We start from the raw sequence: 22,553 nt of genomic DNA, 5'->3' as shown, positions 1-22,553 counted from the left end.
CAGGGAGAAAAGTCCGCTGCTGCGCTGGGCGCGATGGGCAGCCTGTTTGGGGATACAGCACGGCTGACACAAGCAGCTGCAACGGTAACGGAGAGCTGCGAGACTACTTGTAATTTTCTTTCCGTAAGGAATAAAAAGAGCAGCATGCCGTGTTGGAGGTCGGCCTCACAGATTGTTCGTTTATATAGGCTGTGTGTGCCATGGACGACATGCGCTCCGCATATCGCGCTCCGAGCAGTTATTGTTAATGTGTAAAAGACAGCCGCACTTGTGTGTCGGAGCTTCCTCTTGTTGTGTTTACAAATGTGTTATCAAAGATGTGTTTTTATCCTGTGCTGTTATGAATTCAGTAGGTATACGTGAGGTATACGAGAGCAACATAAAAAATCAAGACTGTTGTCGTGTTCTATGGGGTGTGTGTGTGTGTGTGTGTGTGTGTGTGTGTGTGTGTGTGTGTGTGTGTGTGTGTGTGTGTGTGTGTGTGTGTGTGTGTGTGCTAACACGCTATTTCATGTTGAAATGCGACTGGGTTGGCTCTCAGATAAACGTGTTTCACGTCATCACAGGGTTTGGGGGAAGGGGCGGGCCTTCTGAGAGGGGGTTCCGGGGGTTTCCCTCCGGGCGGGAGTTTTGGTTGTTGTAGTTTTCCGGTGGAGCTGTGCCTGCCTGTCCGATTGTGGAATCCAATAAACCTGCTATCAAGCTTACTTCGCTCAATATCATTAAAAGTTACATAAAGTAACGGTTTAATAACACAAACACGTGAGCTGCTAGTTTAGCGAAAGCAGCGTCCCTCGCAACCTGACGTCGTTGAAACATGCGAGCGAGCCGATTAAATCTTCCTAATAACTATAAAACTAAAGATCAGACACAATCACTGACTGAAGATTATGCAAGTAAAAAGTATATTTCTCGCTAGAAATGTTATTAGAAACACGTTTAACGGTGAATCGATCCTTAAATATTGCATTTCCCATTCAGATAATAAAGATCATACACATTCACTGAATGAAGATTATGCAAGGAAAATATACATTTCTCGCTAGAAATGTCATTAGAAACACGTTTAATGGTGTATCTGTCCTAAAATATTGCATTTCCCATTCAGATAATAACGATTAATATGGCTACGTAACAATTTCACCAAATGCCCTGTTGGTCATATATGTGGCATACATACCTCCCGCGACCTGTAGAGGCGCTTGATACGCTCCAGTGGGTCGTAATCCGTGGCAGTACAAACGACCTATACGGTCGTAAAATTTTGACTTGTTGGTTTTTATTGGTCTTCATGAAAAAAAACATAAGGGGTAACACTGTCGTTTTTTATTGGTCGTCATGAAAAAAAACATAAGGGGTAACACTGTTGTTTTTTATTGGTCGTCATGAAAAAAAACATAAGGGGTAACACTGTTGTTTTTTATTGGTCGTCATGAAAAAAAACATAAGGGGTAACACTGTCGTTTTTTATTGGTCGTCATGAAAAAAAACATAAGGGGTAACACTGTGGTTTTTTATTGGTCGTCATGAAAAAAAACATAAGGGGTAACACTGTTGTTTTTATTGGTCGTCATGAAAAAAAACATAAGGGGTAACACTGTTGTTTTTTGTTGGTCGTCATGAAAAAAACCATAAGGGGTAACACTGTTGTTTTTTATTGGTCGTCATGAAAAAAACCATAAGGGGTAACACTGTTGTTTTTTATTGGTCGTCATGAAAAAAACCATAAGGGGTAACACTGTTGTCTTTGTCAAATAAAACATAAGGAGTAACACTGCTGTTTTTATTGGTCGTCATGAAAAAAAACGTAAGGACATAAGTAACACTGTTGTTTTTTATTGGTCGTCATGAAAAAAAACATAAGGGGTAACACTGTTGTTTTTTATTGGTCGTCATGAAAAAAAACATATGGGGTAACACTGTTGTTTTACTTTGGTCGTCATGAAAAAAAACATAAGGGGTAACACTGATGTTTTTTATTTGTCGTCATGAAAAAAAACATAAGGGGTAACACTGTGTTTTTTTATTGGTCGTCATGAAAAAAAAACATAAGGGGTAACACTGTGGTTTTTTATTGGTCGTCATGAAAAAAAACCTAAGGGGTAACGCTGATGTTTTTGTAAATTAAAACATAAGGAGTAACACTGTTGTTTTTATTGGTCGTCATGAAAAAAAACTTAAGGACATAAGTAACACTGTTGTTTTTTATTGGACGTCATGAAAAAAAACATAAGGGGTAACACTGTCGTTTTTTATTGGTCGTCATGAAAAAAAACATAAGGGGTAACACTGTTGTTTTTATTGGTCGTCATGAAAAAAAACATAAGGGGTAACACTGTTGTTTTTTATTGGTCGTCATGAAAAAAACCATAAGGGGTAACACTGTTGTCTTTGTCAAATAAAACATAAGGGGTAACAATGTCGTTTTTTATTGGTCGTTATGAAAAAAAACATAAGGAAAATAATAGAAACACACACATACATTTTAATGTCATGTATATCCTCTTTATTGATGATTGAATATTGTGTAATGTCATTGCCTCAGTGGTGCAGTGGAGTGCACTCTGCCTAACTCCCTGGAGACCGGGGTTCAAGTCCGGTTGATGTCTTCTGTTGGAAGACTCTTATATCTATTTCATGTGAATTATAAAGTCAAGTATAACCTTCGTGATGCATATGTCCGGTGTCTTGTTGGTGCATTGTTAAGGTCGGAGGTTAACACTTTAAACAGCTCATTTTTGGATCCCCGCAAAAACGTAGACAGGGGTGGCACTGTCGTTTTTTTTTGGTCAACATGGAAAAAACATGAGGGGTAACTGTCGTTTTTTATCGGCTGTCATGAAATAAACATAAGGGTCTATATTTATCAAATAAAACATAGGGGGTAACACTGTTGTTTTACTTTGGTCGTCATGAAAAAAAACATAAGGGGTAACACTGTTGTTTTTTATTGGTCGTCATGAAAAAAAACATAAGGGGTAACACTGTTGTCTTTGTCAAATAAAACATAAGGAGTAACACTGTTGTTTTTATTGGTCGTCATGAATTTATTTAGGATTCATAAAGGGCTTTCTTATCTTATCTACTGTATATACAGTGCATTGCGATCTTGACTAAAATTGAGTTGCTCAACCGGAATATAGAACACAAAACGGAACCAATTTGGCGCCCCCCTTGTTTACGCGCGAATAAGGTGCCTCCTTCAGGTGCCATGACGTCACAGAATGAGTGGAAACAACAAACAAAGTTTCAAACCAACTCGCATTCCTCATTTCCTCAACTCGATGCCCACGTTTTCTTCTGAGGCATTCAGTTGGGAAATATTTTGCATATGGTCGAAACATTTACAGCGTAGTTAAGAAACCTATAGCACGCTTATTTGTTTCATGACGACGACCCACGCAGCTGTTGTGGAAATGAGCAAGGCCGCAGAGGCGTGCGGCTGCTGCAGTCCTACTCCTGTCCCCAGCGCGCCCACAGCATCCCCAGATCGAAGCGGTCCGATCTGGGATAAAGTGTCCCTCGTCTCGACCTCCCCTGCCCACGACGGGGCTCTCTGCGTTGGCCCTCCAGCGGCCCGCTACTCCGGGACAGGCGGCTTGACAGCCGTTGGGGTCGCCGCGGGGGACCACGACGTGGTGAAGCGGGGGTACATGGGGAAGGCCGAGCGGCATCACAGACGTTACTTCGTCCTCAGTGCTGGGAGTCCCACCCGACCAGCTCTTTTAGAGTGGTATGACACCGAGGAGAGGTTCAAAGAGATGGAGAATCACCCTGCAGCAGCAGGGAAAGCGCTGTTCGGCTGCCACAAGCGAAGGTAGGACATGTGTATCTATTTATTTGTAGATATTCCAGTATAGGTAAAGAGTTAAGTGTTCATGACGATGTAGCTTGGTTTTAACGATTCTTGAAGTAGCTATTGCACTAAATAAACGTGCATGTATGGCGTTTGCAAAGCCTCAGAAGCAGCAGAAGACATCTTTTTTATGTATTGAATACGCGTTAAAAATCAGTTTTTTTCAGAGTGATTAATCTTCGTTGCTGCCTCGGCGTGAGCAAAGTGTCGAGTACGAGTAAAGGCCACACGGTGGCGCTTTACGCAAAGGATTACACTCTGGTTATGGTGGCCGAAGACACAGGCCAGCAAGAAGACTGGTACTGGGCCGTGAAGAGATTGATCGAGGAGGAGCGGAGATACGAAGATAACGCTGAGGAGAGGGGAGAGGGGGAAGACGAAGGAGGAGAACGTTTGGACGATGAGGACGATGGATATTGTACTCTTACTTCTGGTGTATTTAAAGAGGTAGTCTACGATTTTTTTATCAGATGGCAACAAACTCAATTATCCATTATAAACCCAACTTTAAGGCTACCGAACTTGATTTAAATAGAAAATATCAGTGTTTGTGCAACTTTGTCGTTTTACATACAACCCCCCCCCCCCCCTTCGCTCTTTGTTTTAGGTTTGGCTCGTCACCGTGAAGCCCAGGGGACTGGGTCGTACCAAGTCCCTCGCGGGGGAGACGCGGCTCTGCCTCTCGGCCGACTCGCTCGTCCTGGTCAGAGGGTCGGCGGCCGGCTGGCCCCGGTTGCCGGGGGTGACGCTGCCCTTGCTGAGTGTGCGGCGCTACGGCCACCGCGACGGGATGTTCTTCCTGGAGCTGGGGCGCAGCGCTCCGTACGGACCGGGGGAGGTGTGGATGGAGGCCGTGGACCAAGGTAGGGAAGCCCCGGAGCCCCACAGCACGGGCAGGGGGGCGACCTGGTCGTCGTTTTACATCTGTGTTGACCCACCTGTTCAGAGTTCAGCTAGACCCCGTCTCACCACTCCTACTTTTTGTGTGTTGTTCGTCCTGGCACTTAATGTACGCACTTATTGTCTGTTGTTCGTCCTGGCACTTAATGTACGCACTTATTGTGTGTTGTTTGTCCTGGCACTTAATGTACGCACTTATTGTATGTTGTTCGTCCTGGCACTTAATGTACTCACTTATTGTCTGTTGTTCGTCCTGGCACTTAATGTACTCACTTATTGTATGTTGTTCGTCCTGGCACTTAATGTACACACTTAATGCATGTCGTATTTAGTTAAAGTACTTAGTTGTGTAGTATCTTATCCTAGTTATCTTTGTTGTATACGGGGAATGGTTTATCCTAGTGATTTGTAAGTGCTTGGCACTTGGTTCACTTTCTTATGAGTCATGACCAATGTACTTATTGTAAGTCGCTTTGGATAAAGCGTCTGCTAAATGCCCTAAATGTAAACGTGTTGTTTTACCATGGTTTCCTGACATTCATGTAGTTTGCGTTATTGAAATAGTTTTCGGTCACAGTCACGTTTGGCCAAGGCGTGGACATGAATGCAATACAACATAGCGTGCTGCTAATTGAACATGGTGTCAGATGATATGTGTGGTTCGGGAAGGATGCGAGGGAGTCTGCTGTTCCACTGGTGGGCCAGTTCTAAGGGTTAGATCAGCTGATCAGCAATCCCTTCTCTCTCCAACCAGAAACAGACACAAACACACAAACTAGAATGCAAGCACTCACTTGACACTTGACAGCAGCAGTATGCAGGGACCATGTAACCACATCGCTTCCTTCTTATTTATTTATACTTTTTTTACATATTTAAGATTGATTAGTTGTGTTTTGTCACTTTTGTGTCATTCAATCAAATCATATTCGAGAAAAAAACGTTTCCTGTCGAGGCCCAAGCTAGCATCCGCATGCATTGAGCTTCCCTTAGCTTCTGTTTGAAGCTTCGTCTCTATTGATGTGTGTCGGCTCCGGTCCGTGCAGCGGACCTGAGCCAGGCCCAGCAGGTCCACGAGGCGGTCCGAGAGGCGGTCCGGGCCCTCAGGGTCCTGCCCGACTTCAGGCTCTCCCCAGGGGCCTCGGACACCCAGACACCAAGAGTCCGGGGGGGGGCCTGCTCCCGGGACAAGGTCGGGCGAGAAGTCCCGCGTGCAGCGCCACCTCGGCACGCCCTCCCCGCCGCCGCCGCCGAAACCGTCCAATCACAGCTAGCGTCCGGCGCCTGTCCCTGCAACGGCGGATCTCCCGGTGGCTCGAGCGACGGTTCGAGTCCCTGTCTCCGGTCTCATCTGAGCTCCGCCCACCAGGCCAGCGGTTACATGGAGATGGCTGTGGAGGCGGTGTCCATGGCGACCGTCTCCTGCGGCACGTACATGACGATGTCCCCCCAAGGTACCCGCCACACTCCGCACGGGGAGGACTACGTTGCCATGGTGAGCCCGCGGCCGCCTCCACCCTGGACCGATCTTTCTACCTGCATGTCAGCCGTGAAGATCAACAGGTGTGTGTGTGTGTGTGTGTGTGTGTGTGTGTGTGTGTGTGTGTGTGTGTGTGTTCTGCAATCAGTACCTCAACAAAGGCCGATACCCTGTCTCCCATGCCTGCAGATGCAGCCCGGACGACCACCAATCGTATCCCCCGACATTCTGCACTGGCCGACACGATGGGTCGTTCCCGCCGTTCAGACGAAGGGAGCCGGCAGACCCCAGCCAATCGGAGTTGCTGAATCTTTCTCGTCACCCATCCCGGGGAGAGGAGGAGGAGCCTACTTGTCGTCCCGCCTCCAGACCGGTCCGGGCCGATTTGGACCGGTGTGCTCTGGGGAGATACATGATGTCATCGTGTATGCCATCTTGTCTGAGGCATGAAGAGGACGAATGAGGAGCGGGGAACCGCTCCAATGATGGAGGCTTTATTTTTGTAAAAAAGTTGACGGACACAGAGGAGACAACGTCTCGTTGGGATTGGATGGTTAAGCTATATGTATTCACCTTCTTGTGGACAGCAGACCTTTATAATTGATGCTATTAATAATAATATATGTTTTGGGTAATGGTACGTTGTCTTTTTTGCATTATGTTTGTCACAAAGGTGAATAATGAATAAATGGGTGAATATCTTGTGGATTTTAAAACGAGTATGACTTATTAAATATAAGAACCTCTCGATTTCTATCATAGGCAGCTGAAGCACGCCGTTTGGTTTTATGGAGTTCGTGCTCCGTTGTGCGTTGAGGGCCATGAGTAGGAGAAAGGATGGGGGTTTCACAAGCTTATTTCGGCTGGTCAGTTATTGCCAGCCTGCGACTCCACTGTTAGTCATTGAACACTAAAGCTCAATTCTCTGGGACCGGCCAGCCCCATCACCATAGAGCTGACAGCGCTTAGTTTGCCTTATAGGAGGAACAGTTTTAACAACAACCTTCTTAAAACAAGACTCAAAGAAAACCATATCACCTTAGCGGTGTCACTGCGTGAAAATATGAGATCTCTTTATCCCCCCCGGATGCTCCAGATATTCGGATGTGGAGTTGTTGAACTAACAAATCACCATATTCATTTACTGAACGAATATTACGACAATAAAACACACATTTCTCGCTTGAAATGTTATGGAAATGCATTTTAATGCCGATATTTGTACGAATCGTATGAAATATTTTGCATACCTTTTCCGGTTCCAGTCCCACTTGAACTTAAAATGTCCTGTGAATTAAATTTGATATAAACATAAGGGTTACCACGTAAGTTTAATAAAGGTAATTTTTTTTCATTTTTCATTTTTTTCATCTGCAGTCGTCTTTTGGATTTATAGAATAAATCATTAGCGGTACCTCTGTCTTTATAAAATATTGTCTGGCGAAAGATAACGTAATGTTTTTTTAGGTTAAAAAGAATTGCTTGTCTTTTTTTAAATATACTTTTAAAATATTGTCAGGCCAAAAAACACAAAAGGGATACCACTTCAATTGTATTCTACAATGGCAAATAAAATAAATACAGTGGTACCCCTTATGTTAATATTGCCTGGAAATATGTTTTATTAGCTATATAAAGATAAAAAAACGAAAGTGGTACCCCTTATGGTTTTTTTGGCCTGACATTATTTTATAAAGACAAAAACTACAGTGATACCCCTTGTTTTAATCTGTAAAGAGAAAAAAAACAACAGTTTTATGTTTTCTTTGCCCTGACAACATTTTGTAGTGACAAAAATAGGACAGTGGTACCCTTTGTTTTCTTTCGCCTGACAATATTCTTTAAAGACAAAAAAAACGGCAGTGGTACCCTTGTTTTTTTTGGCCTGACAAAAAACAACTGCTACCCCTTAATTATGTTATGACAAAAAACTCAGTGGTACCCCTTATGTTGTATTTTATAACGACAAAAAAATCGGCAGTGGCACTACTTTTTTTTTTTGTCGCTTGACAATATTCTATAATGAATAAAAGAACGACAGTAGTAACCTTACGTTTTTTTTTTGGCCTGACAATATTCTATAACGACAAGAAAACGATAGTGGTACCCTTATGTTTTCTTTGACCTGATTAATTGTCAGGCAAAAATTGACGCTATTGATTGTGATCACTGGAATCCATGGTTTTAGTCTCACCGTGCTCGTGGAACGTTTTTTTTCATGAAAATAAATTTCAGTTCATAATTTTGCTGACATGTTAGAGGACCTTTTGGGGATGTCAGTGTGAGCGCTGACTCAAACCACAGCTTTCACGGGTGTTAGCTAACACTCTCACCACTGCACCACCAAGATGCCAACTTGGCAACTAACCTTTTCTCGGTAGTTATACTTGAACTCACAAGTCACATGATATAGAAATAACACACTTCCATTAAAGGGAATCAGCAGGACTTGAACCTTGGTCCTCAGAGCATTAGCCGACAATTCTCTCCTCACTTCCCCATAGAGACAAAAACATGAATTTTGTCAGAGGTTATATATGACTAATAGGATTTGACAATTTCATTAAGTTTTAAATACTTAATATGGTTCAATGGAAACAAACACCAGAAGGAATTGGACCCTGGTCTCCAGAGGGTAAGCCAACACTGCCTTTAACCGCACCACTTAAACAGGGATAAGGATCAATAGTCAGAGGTTATACATGCAATTATATTTCCCATAACATCAATAATCACATACAAATCAGTATTAGCAAAGTTACATAGTGACATGAAGCATCTCTTTATATTTTTGTATCCATTTATTATCTTCCGTTTATCTCTTTACAATCAGTGAGTGACAGAGATGAAATTATAGTGAAGTTTTGCATAGAGTGGAATTCTACAGCCAGACACTTGTCCCCAAAACCTACATATTCTTTTAAAATATTGACATGGCATTTGTGCTAGACCAAACCCCAGAGCACAAGTGCCAAGAAAAAAATAACCAATGTTTGCAGAGAAAGGAGCTCAACATCTGCTTTTAAAGACATTTTAAAGAAGAAAATCTTGTTCTGATATGATGTCCAAATATGACAGTGTGGCAATAAAACGTATAGTGGGAATGGACTTTGGTCCTCAGTGTTTGATCGTGACAAAAGTTGCAAAACATGGGAGAGCGGTCATGCTAAACAGGTTGTGATTCTATCACTAAAAATGCTAGGCCCTAACTAAACAGTTAACCAAGATTAAAATCTCTTGAGTAAGTCATCTTTATTTTGTATGTACAACATCTAATCAAAAAAGTAATTTGTAGACCTGTTGAAATGTATGACTGGGAATAAGAATAGAACATTTTAATTTAATTTAATTTCACGTCATCTTTAATGACAGTTGACCGTGGAACAGAGCAAGACAGTGATGGTACAGACAGGAGTATTTTGAAGGTTGAGTTTGAGGCAGTTATGTTCACAAATCAAAGAAGGACTCGAGACAATAGGGCGACAAACAGGTAAAGCCACAACTTGCTTAAGGCCCTGAAACCTCCTGGTACATTCACCACACAAACAGTATGTGATCCGTCACTGGAAGGAAAAGATTTAGGTTTCTGTGTGAAATGTGAGAGGCAGAAAAGCTGGTCACTGTTATTGTAAACCTGGAACATTAAGCAGCTCCGAGACTCGCTTCAAAATCAGTTAGCATCTGAAATTTAGCAATTTAAAATAAAAAACATTTTTAAAAAACATTATTACCAAAGTGTTTTCTTTCTAAATGCAGTTTTGTTACAATTATATTCACTTTAAATGTTTCTCTTTTTAATATGACCAAAGTTAAATTTTTTACCCAATGATGTCTTTAAGGTTAAGTTCATGTCAATATTGGTGATCATGGGCATTATCCACCTAGCGGCTATCTTAGTTCTAAATGCTAGCTGGGCTGGGGGGGGGGGGGCATCCATCCCCATCCAACGAGTGAGAATTAAGCCTATTGGTGTGTAGAAAAGGTTACAGCAGAAAGGCAGGTGCTGTCATCGTTACAACCCAGGCTAGTGTTCTGTGTGGCAGTGACTTCACAAAAAGGCTTGCTTACATTCATAGTGCAAAGGGAAGGCCAGTGAAGAGGGCCACTTGTAGGCCATGTAGATCCTACTACTAATAATAATCAATATTAATATTGGCAATTGCCCTTAAAGGGCCACTTGGTGAAATGGGGGTGTGAGAGTGGGAACCCCCATTTGTGATGTCACCAATGGATATAATTCAAGCTGGCCTTTTATCAGGCTTGGCTTCTTGGTTATGATTATTTTATTTTGTCGTTAAGTTATTGAAAATAAGTTACGTTAACAAAAATGCTACAACATTGGGTCATCTCAAAAGGCGGAAAAACTTCAAAAAGACTATAGCATAACTATCAAAATATTTTCCAATCTTTTTAGGGAAGATGTGATGTATTCCATGTGTGACCAACGTGTCTGTTGTTTAGGTGCTCTTGACAAACACAACTGGTTGGTAATATCACAAGTATCGGTCAATGAAGAATCATGCTATAGGCCTGAATTTAGGGGTGAAAAGGGTTGGTGAATGACGATAAATAAAAATCTTTTCACCATCCCAACATTCTCAGCTGAGAGCGTCATGAAATTAATTAAAAAAAGCGAAGCAAGTGTTGAACAAAAAAATCGGAGGGCATCTTAAAAAGACCCGCATTTTGTAAACACATGACCGTGTCAAAATGGCAGTTTTAATCCACTTAATGGATCAATTATGTCAACTTTATCAAAGTTTGCTAAAATATATATATATATATATATATATATATATATATATATATATATATTTAACATACATAAAAGGCCAGGCTGAGAATAAGCATTTTGCGTGCAGCCTGAGAAAATAACTACTTTACTTTGCGGTCAAATTAATAAAGACTCTATTTAGTACGATTTGTACAAAAATTGACTTGTGCGAAAAGTGGAAAACCACCTAGCAATGGAGGATTTTAATTAACAATTAGTCCGGTTCAGATCATGAAAAGGGAAAACGCACACCACTCATAGTTTACGTCATCAAAGTCAGTTACATTCGTTATACAACATATCACCACCAGGATTAATAGAAAATCCACTATTTGTAAAAAGCTGAAAATACTGTTATTACAACACTAAAGCTTTTTGTCTATACGCCCCAAATACCCCCATTTCAGTCTTCATTCTGATGGTCTGAAGGATTGACTTTTGAGAAGTGCTACTGTGGATCCACATGGGTACATTTACCCTGCTGGACCACATAGGAGCGCCAAAACGACTGACCTTCAAATAGTCCCCGAATAGGCTGTTTTGAGGCGAAAGTAGCAACATTAGGCCTGAGAAAGTTCCTGAATGTGAATTGCAGCTTCATCGTGTGGAATCTTCGGTGAATTCACCTACTCCTTTCGCTATGGTAAACTTTGTTTGAAACAAAAAAACTCAAATAAAGTAATAAAAGAAAAAAGAAAAACAGGACATTGTCATTGTGTTTTAAGGTGAAGGTGAGGTCTGTTCATCTCTTTGATAGCCTTCGGGAGACTTAAAAGCAGTGTTCTCTCCCTTCCTAGCATTGCAGGAACTGTAAAAAGTATCTCCTAATCCTATGTCATGATTGAGTCCATGGTTGAAAACCAAAAGCTTCTATGTCTTCATCGCTCAGCAGTAAATATCGAGAAGGAGGGTTTCATCACGTACACGCACACATGCATCTGCACTGCGGTAAAGTGGCAGGGTCTGTACGGATCTCAAAAACAAAATAAAAACTTAAATCCCATCTAGTCACATAGTTCTTCGGACCAATAAGCCTTAAAAATAAAGGTCAGTGATAGGCTCACATCCTTATTCCGTCTGTACTTCCTGGTTCAAAAGGTCACGTGAAAAATAATGGGCTGTTTGAATGTTGAATTTCCCTCATATCAAACCCATCCACCGACTCTTGTATTCTGGCGCCATCTGGTGGCTGGGACCGGTACTCCTCATTTTTGATCCACACGAAAATGCGGTTAGAGATAGCACGGCTGGCCCTACTCGAGTCCAAAGGTGCTGGTCTCCTCCACAGCTGTGAGCATCTTCTCGTACAACATGGAGAAAGACGGGTATGGAGGCAGGTCCAGTCTGTTGAAGCAAGTATGAGCCCTGGAGAGGAAACCAGAAGAAATGGTTTTACATTGTTTCTATTTTTATATTTTATAGTAACTATTGTGCTTCTACATTTTGTTATACATTTGACTTGGTTGCCCTTTGAATTGAATTGGGAACGAGTCCGTGGCACAAAGCAACGTGGTGACTGGAAATTATTTGTAACTTTGCTAGTGCAGCTATTTACCTTGACCTTCATTTCATCGTTATATTCTGGTACATTAGCTATGGCTGTAGCTACAACTCAAGCCACTAGAGGCTGCTAATGGGAAAGAATACATAACGCAGGCGTAAACCACTTGTGTCTTTGTTTTACATTCAGTACATGAAAGACATTTGCATCTCAAACCACTCTTCTCTTTGTTTTACATTCAGTCCATGCAAGAGTTATTTGCCCCCCCCCACTTGTTTACATATGTTCATCTTAACGTTACTGTTACTCGTTATTTTTCCCCCCCGTCAGCTGTCTGCTGTTGCCGGGGACGACGGCGGCGGTGTCTCACCTGGGCAGGGAGGTGACCTTCCCCCACTTCTCCACACAGAACCTGCGCGGTCCGTTGCTGCCGCGCAGAGACGCAAAGCCCTCGTACGGGATACTGGACGTACCCGTAACAAACTGGAGAGGGAGAGGGAGACTTGTTTATTGAAATGTCCATTTCTGCTGTTTTCAAAGAATGAGGAAAAGAGAGAGAGGGAAAGAGCGAGAGGGAGCAAGAGAGAGGGAAAGAGCGAGAGGGAGTGCGAGAGAGAGAGAGAGAGGTGGGAAGATGGAAAAGAATGAGAGCGAGAGAGAGAGAGAGAGAGAGAGTGGTGGGAAGATGGGAAGAACGAGAGCGAGAGGTGGGAAGAATGAGAGCGAGAGAGGGGGGGGGAAGACCTAGAGGGAGGAGAGGGAGAGGGGAGAGAGCAGGGTGTGGGAGGGGAGGATGGAGGTTCAGGGTTAAAGAGAGTGAGAGAGAGGGCGTGCGATGCCACACACGCTACCTGCAGCAGCCTCAGTCGCTGCTCGTTGTTGAACCTCTCAACCGCCGCCCAGAACCAGCGGATCACGATGTGGTTGTCGTGGTAACCTGCAGGCGACAAACACGACGATGGGTTGGAACCAGGGCTGAGCGATTTGGGGAAATAATCTAATTGCGATTATTTCAACCAAAAGATGACATCAACCAACACGATTTTTTTTATTAAGGTTTGTTATGTTCTGTATTTTTAACTATAAACAAGCAATAAGTCTTTCTACAGAATGACCAACACAACATCGGAAGCAGTCAACATATAAACTGCTCTTTCCTGTAGGCCAGGTCTATGTGTTGAGATGAATTGATATTATAACAGCTTTTTTGAACTATTGAATTGTAAACTAAAAATAAATAGGACTCTTACTTCAGTAACATCTTACTGTCACTAACCGTAACAAATCATAAAAAAAAGGAACCTCCACACCAATAAATCCATGAATCACGTCCTTTCATGTTCTACTCCTACCTCCTCTGTACTCCGTGTTGTTCCTCCAGTCCGACAGGTCGATCTCCGCCGTCCCTGCGATCACCAGCTCCAGCTCGCGGGCATCGAACACGGACACCAGCCGCGCATCCACCACCTTGTAGGGGGTGGATGCAAGGTGGTGGAAAAAAACTTTTTACCGCTACGTATCAGTCCCTGACTTCACTCACAATGTCTGTTGTCCTCAAAATGTCTACTGTCCCCATGATCACCTGTGCTTAAAATGTCTGCTGCTCCACAATGTACAGTCTACTGCCTTTAAATTGTCTACTGTCCCCACAATATACTGTCCCCACAATGGCTAATGTCCCCACAATATACTGTCCCCACAATCTACTGTCCCCACAAGGTCTACTTATTTCACTATCTACTGTCCCCACAACATCCACTGTCCCTAAAATGTAAAATTTCTACTCTCTCCCAATCTACCGCCGCCACAACCAACACACACACACACACACACACACACACACACACACACACACACACACACACACACACACACACACACACACACACACACACACACACACACACACACACACGCAAACACAATCACAAACACACGAACACACATGCAAACACACAGACATACACAATCAGACACACACACACACACACACACATAAACACAATCACAAAGACATACACAATCACACAGACATACACACACACACACACACACACACACACATACATACACAATCACACACACATACACACACACATAAACACACCTCGTAAAATCCGCGGACCAGGCTCTCCGTCTGCTGGACCACGCCCCTCTCGATCCTCCACTTCACCGTCCGCTCGATGTACTCCTTCTTGTTCTTCTCCGTCACGGCGATGTTTGCCCCGCCCACCTTCAGCTCCCGCTCCGTGATCTGCCCGGCAACACACACACACACACACACACACACACACACACACACACACACACACACACACACACACACACACACACACACACACACACACACACACACACACACACGTGTAACAAACAGAAAATACACACACGTGTAACACACATGCCACTCACAAATGTACATGTAACACAGACATATTGACATATTCTTGTTTTACAAACTTTAACATATGGTTAGGTCACTGTGATTGAACAATCAATCCCTTTTCTGTACAGTTTCCAGCCATTCTTGAGTAAAGGAGCTTTCTCGCATACAAAATAAGCAGTTTTGATAGGCTTTCATTCACAACACAGCCGTACCGGCCGTGATCCGGAGATGTTAATTTATCGGGAACTTATTTGTCATCATGTGGAGACATTGCTGCTTTTGAAACTGCCACAATGTTTCTCGACCTTTGCCTTACCCTAGGTCACAGTGCAGCTACGTTGACTCAGGATTTGAAATGCTACAATTCTCGCCGCATCGCCCACAAAACCCTGCGATGCATTCTTACGAACAACGCCCACCTGCCCGAAGACCTCCTCGTTGACGGTGAAGGTGAGGTCCAGCATGTCCTCGATGTCGTTGTCCTTCATCCACTGCAGAGACTGGTGGAACTCCTCGTCCAGGAACTCCAGGTCGCTCAGCTCACACGGGCTGGGAGAGAGAGACAGAGAGAGAGAGAGAGAGAGAGAGAGAGAGAGAGAGAAGAGAGAGAGAGAGAGAGAGAGAGAGAGAGAGAGAGAGAGAGAGAGAGAGAGATAGATAGATAGATAGGGCGAGGAAGAGAGAGAGAGACATGTACATAAATATATAGAGAGAGACACACACAAATCAACAACCCAAATCACAAGGTAACACAATTTCATGCAGTATTACACAATCAGTCGTATTCGAGTAGTTTCTGACTGCATATCCATTTGCAGGTGTGGACATGAAACTATTTCAATGTTTAACCTTTCCTTGGTTACTTGGCACAAACTGAGTATGTTTGTTTCGAATGCCGGCAGAGCTCCTCTGAACTGGCTGGAGAGAGAGGGATACAGAGAGGGATATAGATAGCCAGGCAGCGAGAGGGAAAGAGTGGGTGGGAGACGTGAGTGTGTAAACCCACATGCGCAGCAGTCCTTTGTAGAAGGGCCTGGTGAAGAAGGCGTCCAGCAGGTACTGGTGGATCAGAGCCAGACCCAGGATCCGACCGCTGAACCGGAACCTGCACTCACACACACACACACAGACACACACACACACACACACAGATTAAAATCACTGGGACTCTAATCGTAGTAAAAGTATTAATAGTGAGAGTGAGCAAATTATAGAAAACACAATTTTAACATTTTTGGCAATGTACCCCTCAAAATCCTTATAGGTCCTCGTTGGGCAGGTTTCACCGGATTTAAAGTGTGTGTGTGTGTATCTGTGTGTGTACGTATTTTTCGGAGTGCACCCCTAGTGGTCAGTGCTAGAATAACTGTGTGAACTGTGTGTTCACCTGACATATCAGGTGCCCACCACATCGACCGCCCCCCCCCCCCCCCCCCCCCCCACTGACGCCCCCCCCATAACCCGCCTCCACGAGATCATCGAAGACCCGATGAACTTACTGGAAGTTTTACGAACTGTGTGCGCACCTGACATACCAGGTCCCCACCACACCAAGCCCTCCCCCACCTCCAAGAAGCAAAAGCTTGTAGCTCCCTACCCCCTTCTTTCAGTTAAATTAACCATTTTCACGATCAATGTTAAGTATTTACATATACATTTACATACCTTTTTCTTATAATTGTGCATTTAAAAAACGTCACTCCTATGATTTTCTGTGGGCTACTCACAAATAATATATTTCATGATACATTTTAAACACAGGCTATTTTAGTTGTACTGTCATGAGATAGATGTCAATTATGCACGATTATGCACGTTCCTTCTACTTCAGGTAGATTTAGGTGACAAAGAAGGCTACTTTTAGGTAGGCCTAAATGTACACTTGCCAGCCTTTTGGTTTCTGCTGTAATTAGTCAGGACTAGCTACAATATTTCATGATTTCGTTCAAATTAGACTGAAGTTTTCACATGAGGAGCTCTTTTCCAAAACGCGATAAACGCCACATTATAAAAAAAGAAGTCAGTTTGTCATGATATTTTGCTGCGTACTGAACCTATTCACTGCTCCAACAACGTAAGATGCCGTTTTTTGTCCAAACCTCGATAAGCGCCAAACTTATTTCTAGCCTAAATGCGATATATCCACCTCGCATGTGAGGGCAGTGGGACAACGTCAGGGGCAGCGGGAAAAACGTCGGATGGAGGCCGAAATGGTTCTCCTTGTCGGACTAGGCCCTAGACCTACGCCAAATGGTTCCGCTGCTCTGGAGGACGGTCCACCAGAACTCCACTCTCGGGGCCACTCACTGCTTACCCTAGTCACTAGGGTAAGGAAGCCCCTCCCGGCTCTTCCTTACCCTAGTGACTAGGGTTAGCAGGTGAGGTCTTAATTTCATGCATTTGCATTTATTTGATTGATATAAATTTATAGTATGAGGGGATTCCCTGTAGCAACCAATAACGTTATAACGGCCAATAACGTAATAACTGCCAAAAAATTATTATGTTCTTGTGTAGTGTTTGTCTATCTGTCTGAGTGAGTGAGTGAGTGTGCGTGCGTGCGTGCGTGCGTGCATGCGTGCGTGCGTTCGTGTCTCCTCACCACTCGTGGTGGTTGTCCACGAAGGCCGACATTGGGCTGATCTGCACGGTGTAGGTGTCGTTGGCCGAGTACTCAAACAGCCCATAATAAGGGTTGAAGAGCTCTCTGGAAACCAGGAAGAAGAACTCTCTGGAAGGGCCACTGTAGTCAAGCCTGGGGGAGGGAGAGAGGGAGGGGGAAGGAGAGAAGGGGGAGGGAGGGAGAGAGGAAGGAGAGGGAGAGTGGGGGAGAGAGGGAGGGAGAGAGGAGGAGAGGGGGGAGGGAAGGAGGGGAAGGGGGGAGTGAGGGGGTTGAGAGGGAGGGAGAGGAGGATGGGGCAGAGTGAGGGAAAGAGGGGGGAGGGAGAGAAAAAAGAAAAGAAAGGAATAAATGAAGCAAGATGTTTAGTGTTTACAGAGCAAAAAATTGGCCTGGTACAAATATTCCAGACTGCACCATGTCCTTAGATAACCATGCTTTCTCGTGGGCAACAAGAACCAAACATACCATGAACAGATGACAAAAGTCCCATTGGCTACTACTTCCTCTCCTCAAAACTGATTCCTCCACCCCTGACTCAGGGCTCTGCTCGCACACACGCACCGCGACCCTGAACCCATCCAGACAGAACCCGGAAGGGATTGTATGGGAGAACGCAAAGGTCCGGACATTAAGCTGATTCATCCCTGCCGGGTTCCCAGACCAAGGTGTGTGTGACGCTCTCTGGAGCCCCGGGTGTGGACGGAGCACCTCATTGTCCTGAGAGCTCACAGACACTACATCCTGTTTTTGCGTGAACCCCCGAAGAACCGGGCCTCGCGGACACGTCTGAATCCATCAACGCAATGACGTTGCCATCTTTGATGAGCAATAAACAAACTGCGATTTCCCGGCCGCGTGTGTTTTGCATCGTGTCCTGGGTCGTGTCCCGGGTTGCGCCTTCAGGCGCAACCTTGGCCACACCCGCATCCTCGACCAATCAGAGTAGAGAAGAGCCAGTATGTGGGAACCCCCGTGACATGGAGCATTTCCTGTCGTTCACTGCATGCGTCAAAGGGCGACTCCGGAGAATGTTCAGACCGGATTCTCTGGACATTGTCCGGAGTTCACGTCTCCTTGCTCCCCTGACTCCCTATTCCTCTCCTCCCAGACTCACCCCTCCTCCCCTCCAAGAGCCCCACTCTCCCCCCAGGCTCCTCCCTCCCCACTCCTCCCCCCTCCTCTCCCCCAGACTCACCCCTCCTCCCCAACGAAGCTGACGTAGAGCTTGCTGCGCTGCAGGTCCTTGCGGGAGTAACACATGATCTGGTTGAAGGCGTCTTCCAGGAGGTGGTCTCGCCGGATGATCAGCCTGCACACACACACACACACACACACACACACACACACACACACACACACACACACACACACACACACACACACACACACACACACACACACATTGTTATTGGAGGGCACATACTATATATATTTATATATATTTATACAACGGGGGGCCTAAATCCAGCGATCTGATTGGTTCCTAACTGTTGTATAATGAGCGTATACATAACTGCTATGACGCCCAATCATTTTGTGAAAGTTAGCATATTACTCCACGCCTGGAAGTAGAAACAGTTACAAAGTAAAACATATGTTGAATGATGGAGAGGGTGTAAATGTTGTTACTCCGGGAGTGAGCAAGGCGATGGAGAGACTAACGAAAGCTTAGGCACACGGCGAGTGAACTACTCCATAGGATAAATTGCCGGCGAACCGCTCTAGCGGAGCCTTCTCTCGGAGGGACGCTAAAGTGTGTTGCATAGCGACCGTCGTGCATTTTGAAGGCCACCAGGAGAGACTACTTTTTTGTGTTCTTTAATAAAACAGCTACTTTGACTTTCTTGATTTTTTTTTTTAAATGTAGTGTGTCTATGACTTTCGTTTTGCCATAATAGTAACCGTTGTATAAAAGCAATAGATCACGACAGGCTGTGGTATGTGCTCATTATACCACTGTGAAGGGGCGTTGTCCGGCCCCGACGCGCAGCGGAGGGCCGGCGACCCCCTTCACAGTGGTATAATGAGCACATGCCACTGACTGAAGTGATCTATTGCTTTAATATAAACTATGTATATATATTACCCTTAAATATAAACTATGTATATATATTAGCATTTAGGGATCAGGAAGACTATTTTATCCAAAGCGAGTATAGATACATGCATAGACATAATAAACACACAGACATGTGTGATTACCACAGACACATATACAGACACAAACACACACAGCCAAACGGACACACATAGGGGCCCTACTTGAGTTTCCCGGGCCCCTGGCCGTAGCCCTTGGTCTCCAGCTTCCTGAAGAAGTTCCTCAGCTTGGCCTCAAAGTCTCTCTTGTAGGGGGCCGGGGCCCTCGCGTTGGCCCTCTGGGTTCCTGGAATACAGCGTCAACAGCTAACCAGTCAGCAAAATTGCAGTCGCCCAAATCTGACTTTAGATTAATATCTAAGTTCGATCATCTGAGTGAACTGGGCGATTCACTTTCTTTTGCTTCGTATTTGTTTCAACCGTCCATGTCGATGTCCGGGACCTGTGAGTACGTCATTCTCTAACGCAACCTCGGCCATGCAGTAGTTAAATGTAAAAACGTGTCTCTTAAGGTTTAAAATAAACCCGTTAAGACTGTGTGGACCACACAAGAAATGTGGGGACTTTATCAGACACACGTTAGGAAACGATGTCTGTAAGGTTTTAGGAAGACTTTAGGAAGGCACACACAAAATCCCCTTCTTAAAGCTTCATCCAACACCTAGTTTTCTTTTGTAGAATATCTCCGGAACAAAAACAGGAAACCGGGCGTTCCCTTGAGGTTTTTGCCTCCCAGACCATCTCTGTGTCGTCTCCCCCCCAGAATATATCTGCTGTGGGAGAGTAGGGCTGCTGTATCAGAAGTTCTGCTGTTACAAAATAAGGCTGGATCCCAGAATACCCCAAACTGTAACGCAATTGTGAGAGAAAAAAAAGGAAATAACCAATTTTATCCCTCTTAGACTGTGTCATCATCCGTCACATTGACATAAGTCAATTCCAGTTGTGCACCATGTTATGCATAACATAATAAAAAGGGAATATTTTTTTTATAATACTCTCTCTCTGTCTGTTTGTCTCTCTCTCTCTCTCTCTCTCTCTCTCATCTCTCTCTCTCTCTCTCTCTGTATGTCTCTCTCTCTCTCGCTCTCTCTCTCTCTCACCGGGGGAGTTCTGAGGGGAGGACACGGGAGACCCCCGCGGTGACTGGCAGTAGCTGGGGTGCAGCAGGGCGTGCGGAGGGATGTACGACATCACTTCCTCTTCAAACAAACTGGGGGGGAGAGAGAAGGAGAGAGAGAGAGAGAGAGAGAGAGAGAGAGAGAGAGAGAGAGAGAGAGAGAGACAGAGACAGAGACAGAGACAGAGACAGAGAGAGAGAGAGAGAGAGAGACAGAGACAGAGAGAGAGACAGAGACAGAGAGACAGAGAGAGAGACAGAGACAGAGCCATAGAAAGACAGACAGAGAGAGAGAGAATTAAAAGACACAGAAATATAATTAAAACCGTTTCAGAGCATGGTAAAGACTTATCGATCAATCATTGATGTGAGATTGAGTCACGTTGATATCCTGTCGTCCAGCAGACACTTTAATCCAAAGTGACGTCGACTCACACCAGACTGTCCTGCCCTCTGAACCCAACCCCCCCCCTGCCTGCGGTCGTTAATGCCACGGTTTTCCCGTGGTGACTTTACCCCCTAACAGGAAGTGACCGCGCCCAGACGTTACCTCAGCAGGATGACGAGGTCGGCATCGCCCGAGAGCCTGGCCAATCCCGGCGCCCCGTCCGCACGGATCAGCTGCACCTTCTCCCTGTCACCAAGGCAACCAGCACACAGTTACGTTCACGTCACACATAGTTCTCTACTTCGGCGACCCGGACGAAAAGGGGACGGCTGTTACTGAATTAGCAGCGGTCCCACAATCCCACTATGCACTTTCCCTTCTAATTCAGTTATCATTTAGTTGTAGCGTGGTGCGGTGACTGCCTCATGGTTAAACGGCCAGAATCCCATCACGATCTAATATAATATATTTGTATGTATGTATGTATGTATGTATGTATGTATGTATGTATGTATGTATGTATGTATGTATGTATGTATGTATGTATGTATGTATGTATGTATGTATGTATGCATGCATGCATGCATGCATGCATGCATGTATGTATGTATGTATGTATGTATGTATGTATGTATGTATGTATGTATGTATGTATGTATGTATGTATGCATGCTGTATGTATGTATGTATGTATGTATCTCCCACTCTGCGTTCCTCCAGATTTCTTCCTTGATAATTGAGGGAGTTCTTTCTTGCCCTCTTGGGGGCTAGGGGGGTCAGGGGGGTGTCATCAATATTTGCCCTGTTAGGCCCATTGAGACTGTACCTGTGATGAAGGGCTATACAAATAAAGTTGAATTTAATTCAATTGAACCTGAGGGCGTGTTGCGGCCAAACTCCGGCTGTCTCTCCTGGAGGATGTCGTAGATGTTGGGTTGCCGTAGGAACGCCACGATCTTCTCGTTGTACGCTGGCAGGCAGAAGACATAGCACAGGGGTCAAAGGCAGTGTGTGTGTGTTGGTGTTTTGCGTGTTAGCTACAGAGGGGAAACGTCAGCGCCCCCCCCTAGGCCCTCTCCTAAGATATTCAAGATATTCTAATTTTATTTGATTAATTCATTATTAATTCAACATCTAAACAAAAGATGATCAGTTCCGCCCGCTGTGAGGGACACATATCTAATAAACTGGACATCAGCTTATGGAGCGTGGACTTGGGTCTATTTCACAGTGGCAGCCGTAACCGTGGTAACATAACCGCTAGTGAGGAGGACATTGTTTCTGGAAAAGAGGAAGACCCACACTGGAGCTAACATTGGTTCAGGTGATAACTCACACTTCTCTCTGTACTGTTTGCTCGTTGCATAGCTAAGGCTGGACCCACGTATTCATTTTCCTTTTTCAGGGGTCAGAGGCCCAAGGTTTAAG

General features: G+C 44.5%; 3 protein-coding genes across 3 annotated transcripts in view; 1 reads left to right on the top strand and 2 right to left on the bottom strand.

Moving 5' to 3' along the window:
* The first annotated feature begins 3,116 nt into the window (after window positions 1-3,116).
* LOC132455210 (insulin receptor substrate 2-like) lies at window positions 3,117-6,937 on the top strand. The gene is made up of 5 exons (XM_060049034.1): window positions 3,117-3,817; window positions 4,024-4,303; window positions 4,464-4,719; window positions 5,803-6,319; window positions 6,426-6,937. Exons 1-5 carry the CDS (start codon window positions 3,387-3,389, stop codon window positions 6,697-6,699), a joined length of 1,758 nt encoding a protein of 585 aa, XP_059905017.1. The 5' UTR covers window positions 3,117-3,386; the 3' UTR covers window positions 6,700-6,937.
* A 2,081-nt stretch (window positions 6,938-9,018) lies between these two features.
* Window positions 9,019-21,434, bottom strand: LOC132455253 (E3 ubiquitin-protein ligase HECW2). Its single transcript, XM_060049084.1, has 12 exons — window positions 21,288-21,434; window positions 20,721-20,830; window positions 19,783-19,903; window positions 18,716-18,829; window positions 17,500-17,652; window positions 15,904-16,002; window positions 15,317-15,446; window positions 14,619-14,765; window positions 13,864-13,978; window positions 13,363-13,448; window positions 12,882-12,994; window positions 9,019-12,375 (listed from the first exon to the last, which is right to left on the bottom strand). The coding sequence occupies exons 2-12, from the start codon at window positions 20,809-20,811 to the stop codon at window positions 12,264-12,266; spliced, it is 1,281 nt and encodes a 426-aa protein (XP_059905067.1). The 5' UTR covers window positions 20,812-20,830; window positions 21,288-21,434; the 3' UTR covers window positions 9,019-12,263.
* The window catches only part of gtf3c3 (general transcription factor IIIC, polypeptide 3), a 7,798-nt gene continuing 6,528 nt past the window's right edge, over window positions 21,284-22,553 (bottom strand). The window contains 2 exon segments of the mRNA XM_060049354.1: window positions 21,284-21,371; window positions 22,023-22,095. Coding sequence (XP_059905337.1) covers window positions 21,284-21,371; window positions 22,023-22,095 — 161 coding nt within the window.

The sequence above is a fragment of the Gadus macrocephalus genome, chromosome 4 (genome assembly GCF_031168955.1).
Source record: "Gadus macrocephalus chromosome 4, ASM3116895v1".
In the NCBI taxonomy this organism is placed as follows: domain Eukaryota; kingdom Metazoa; phylum Chordata; class Actinopteri; order Gadiformes; family Gadidae; genus Gadus; species Gadus macrocephalus.
The sequence above is the reverse complement of the archived record's forward strand: the minus strand, read 5'-3'. Positions and strand labels throughout refer to the sequence as shown.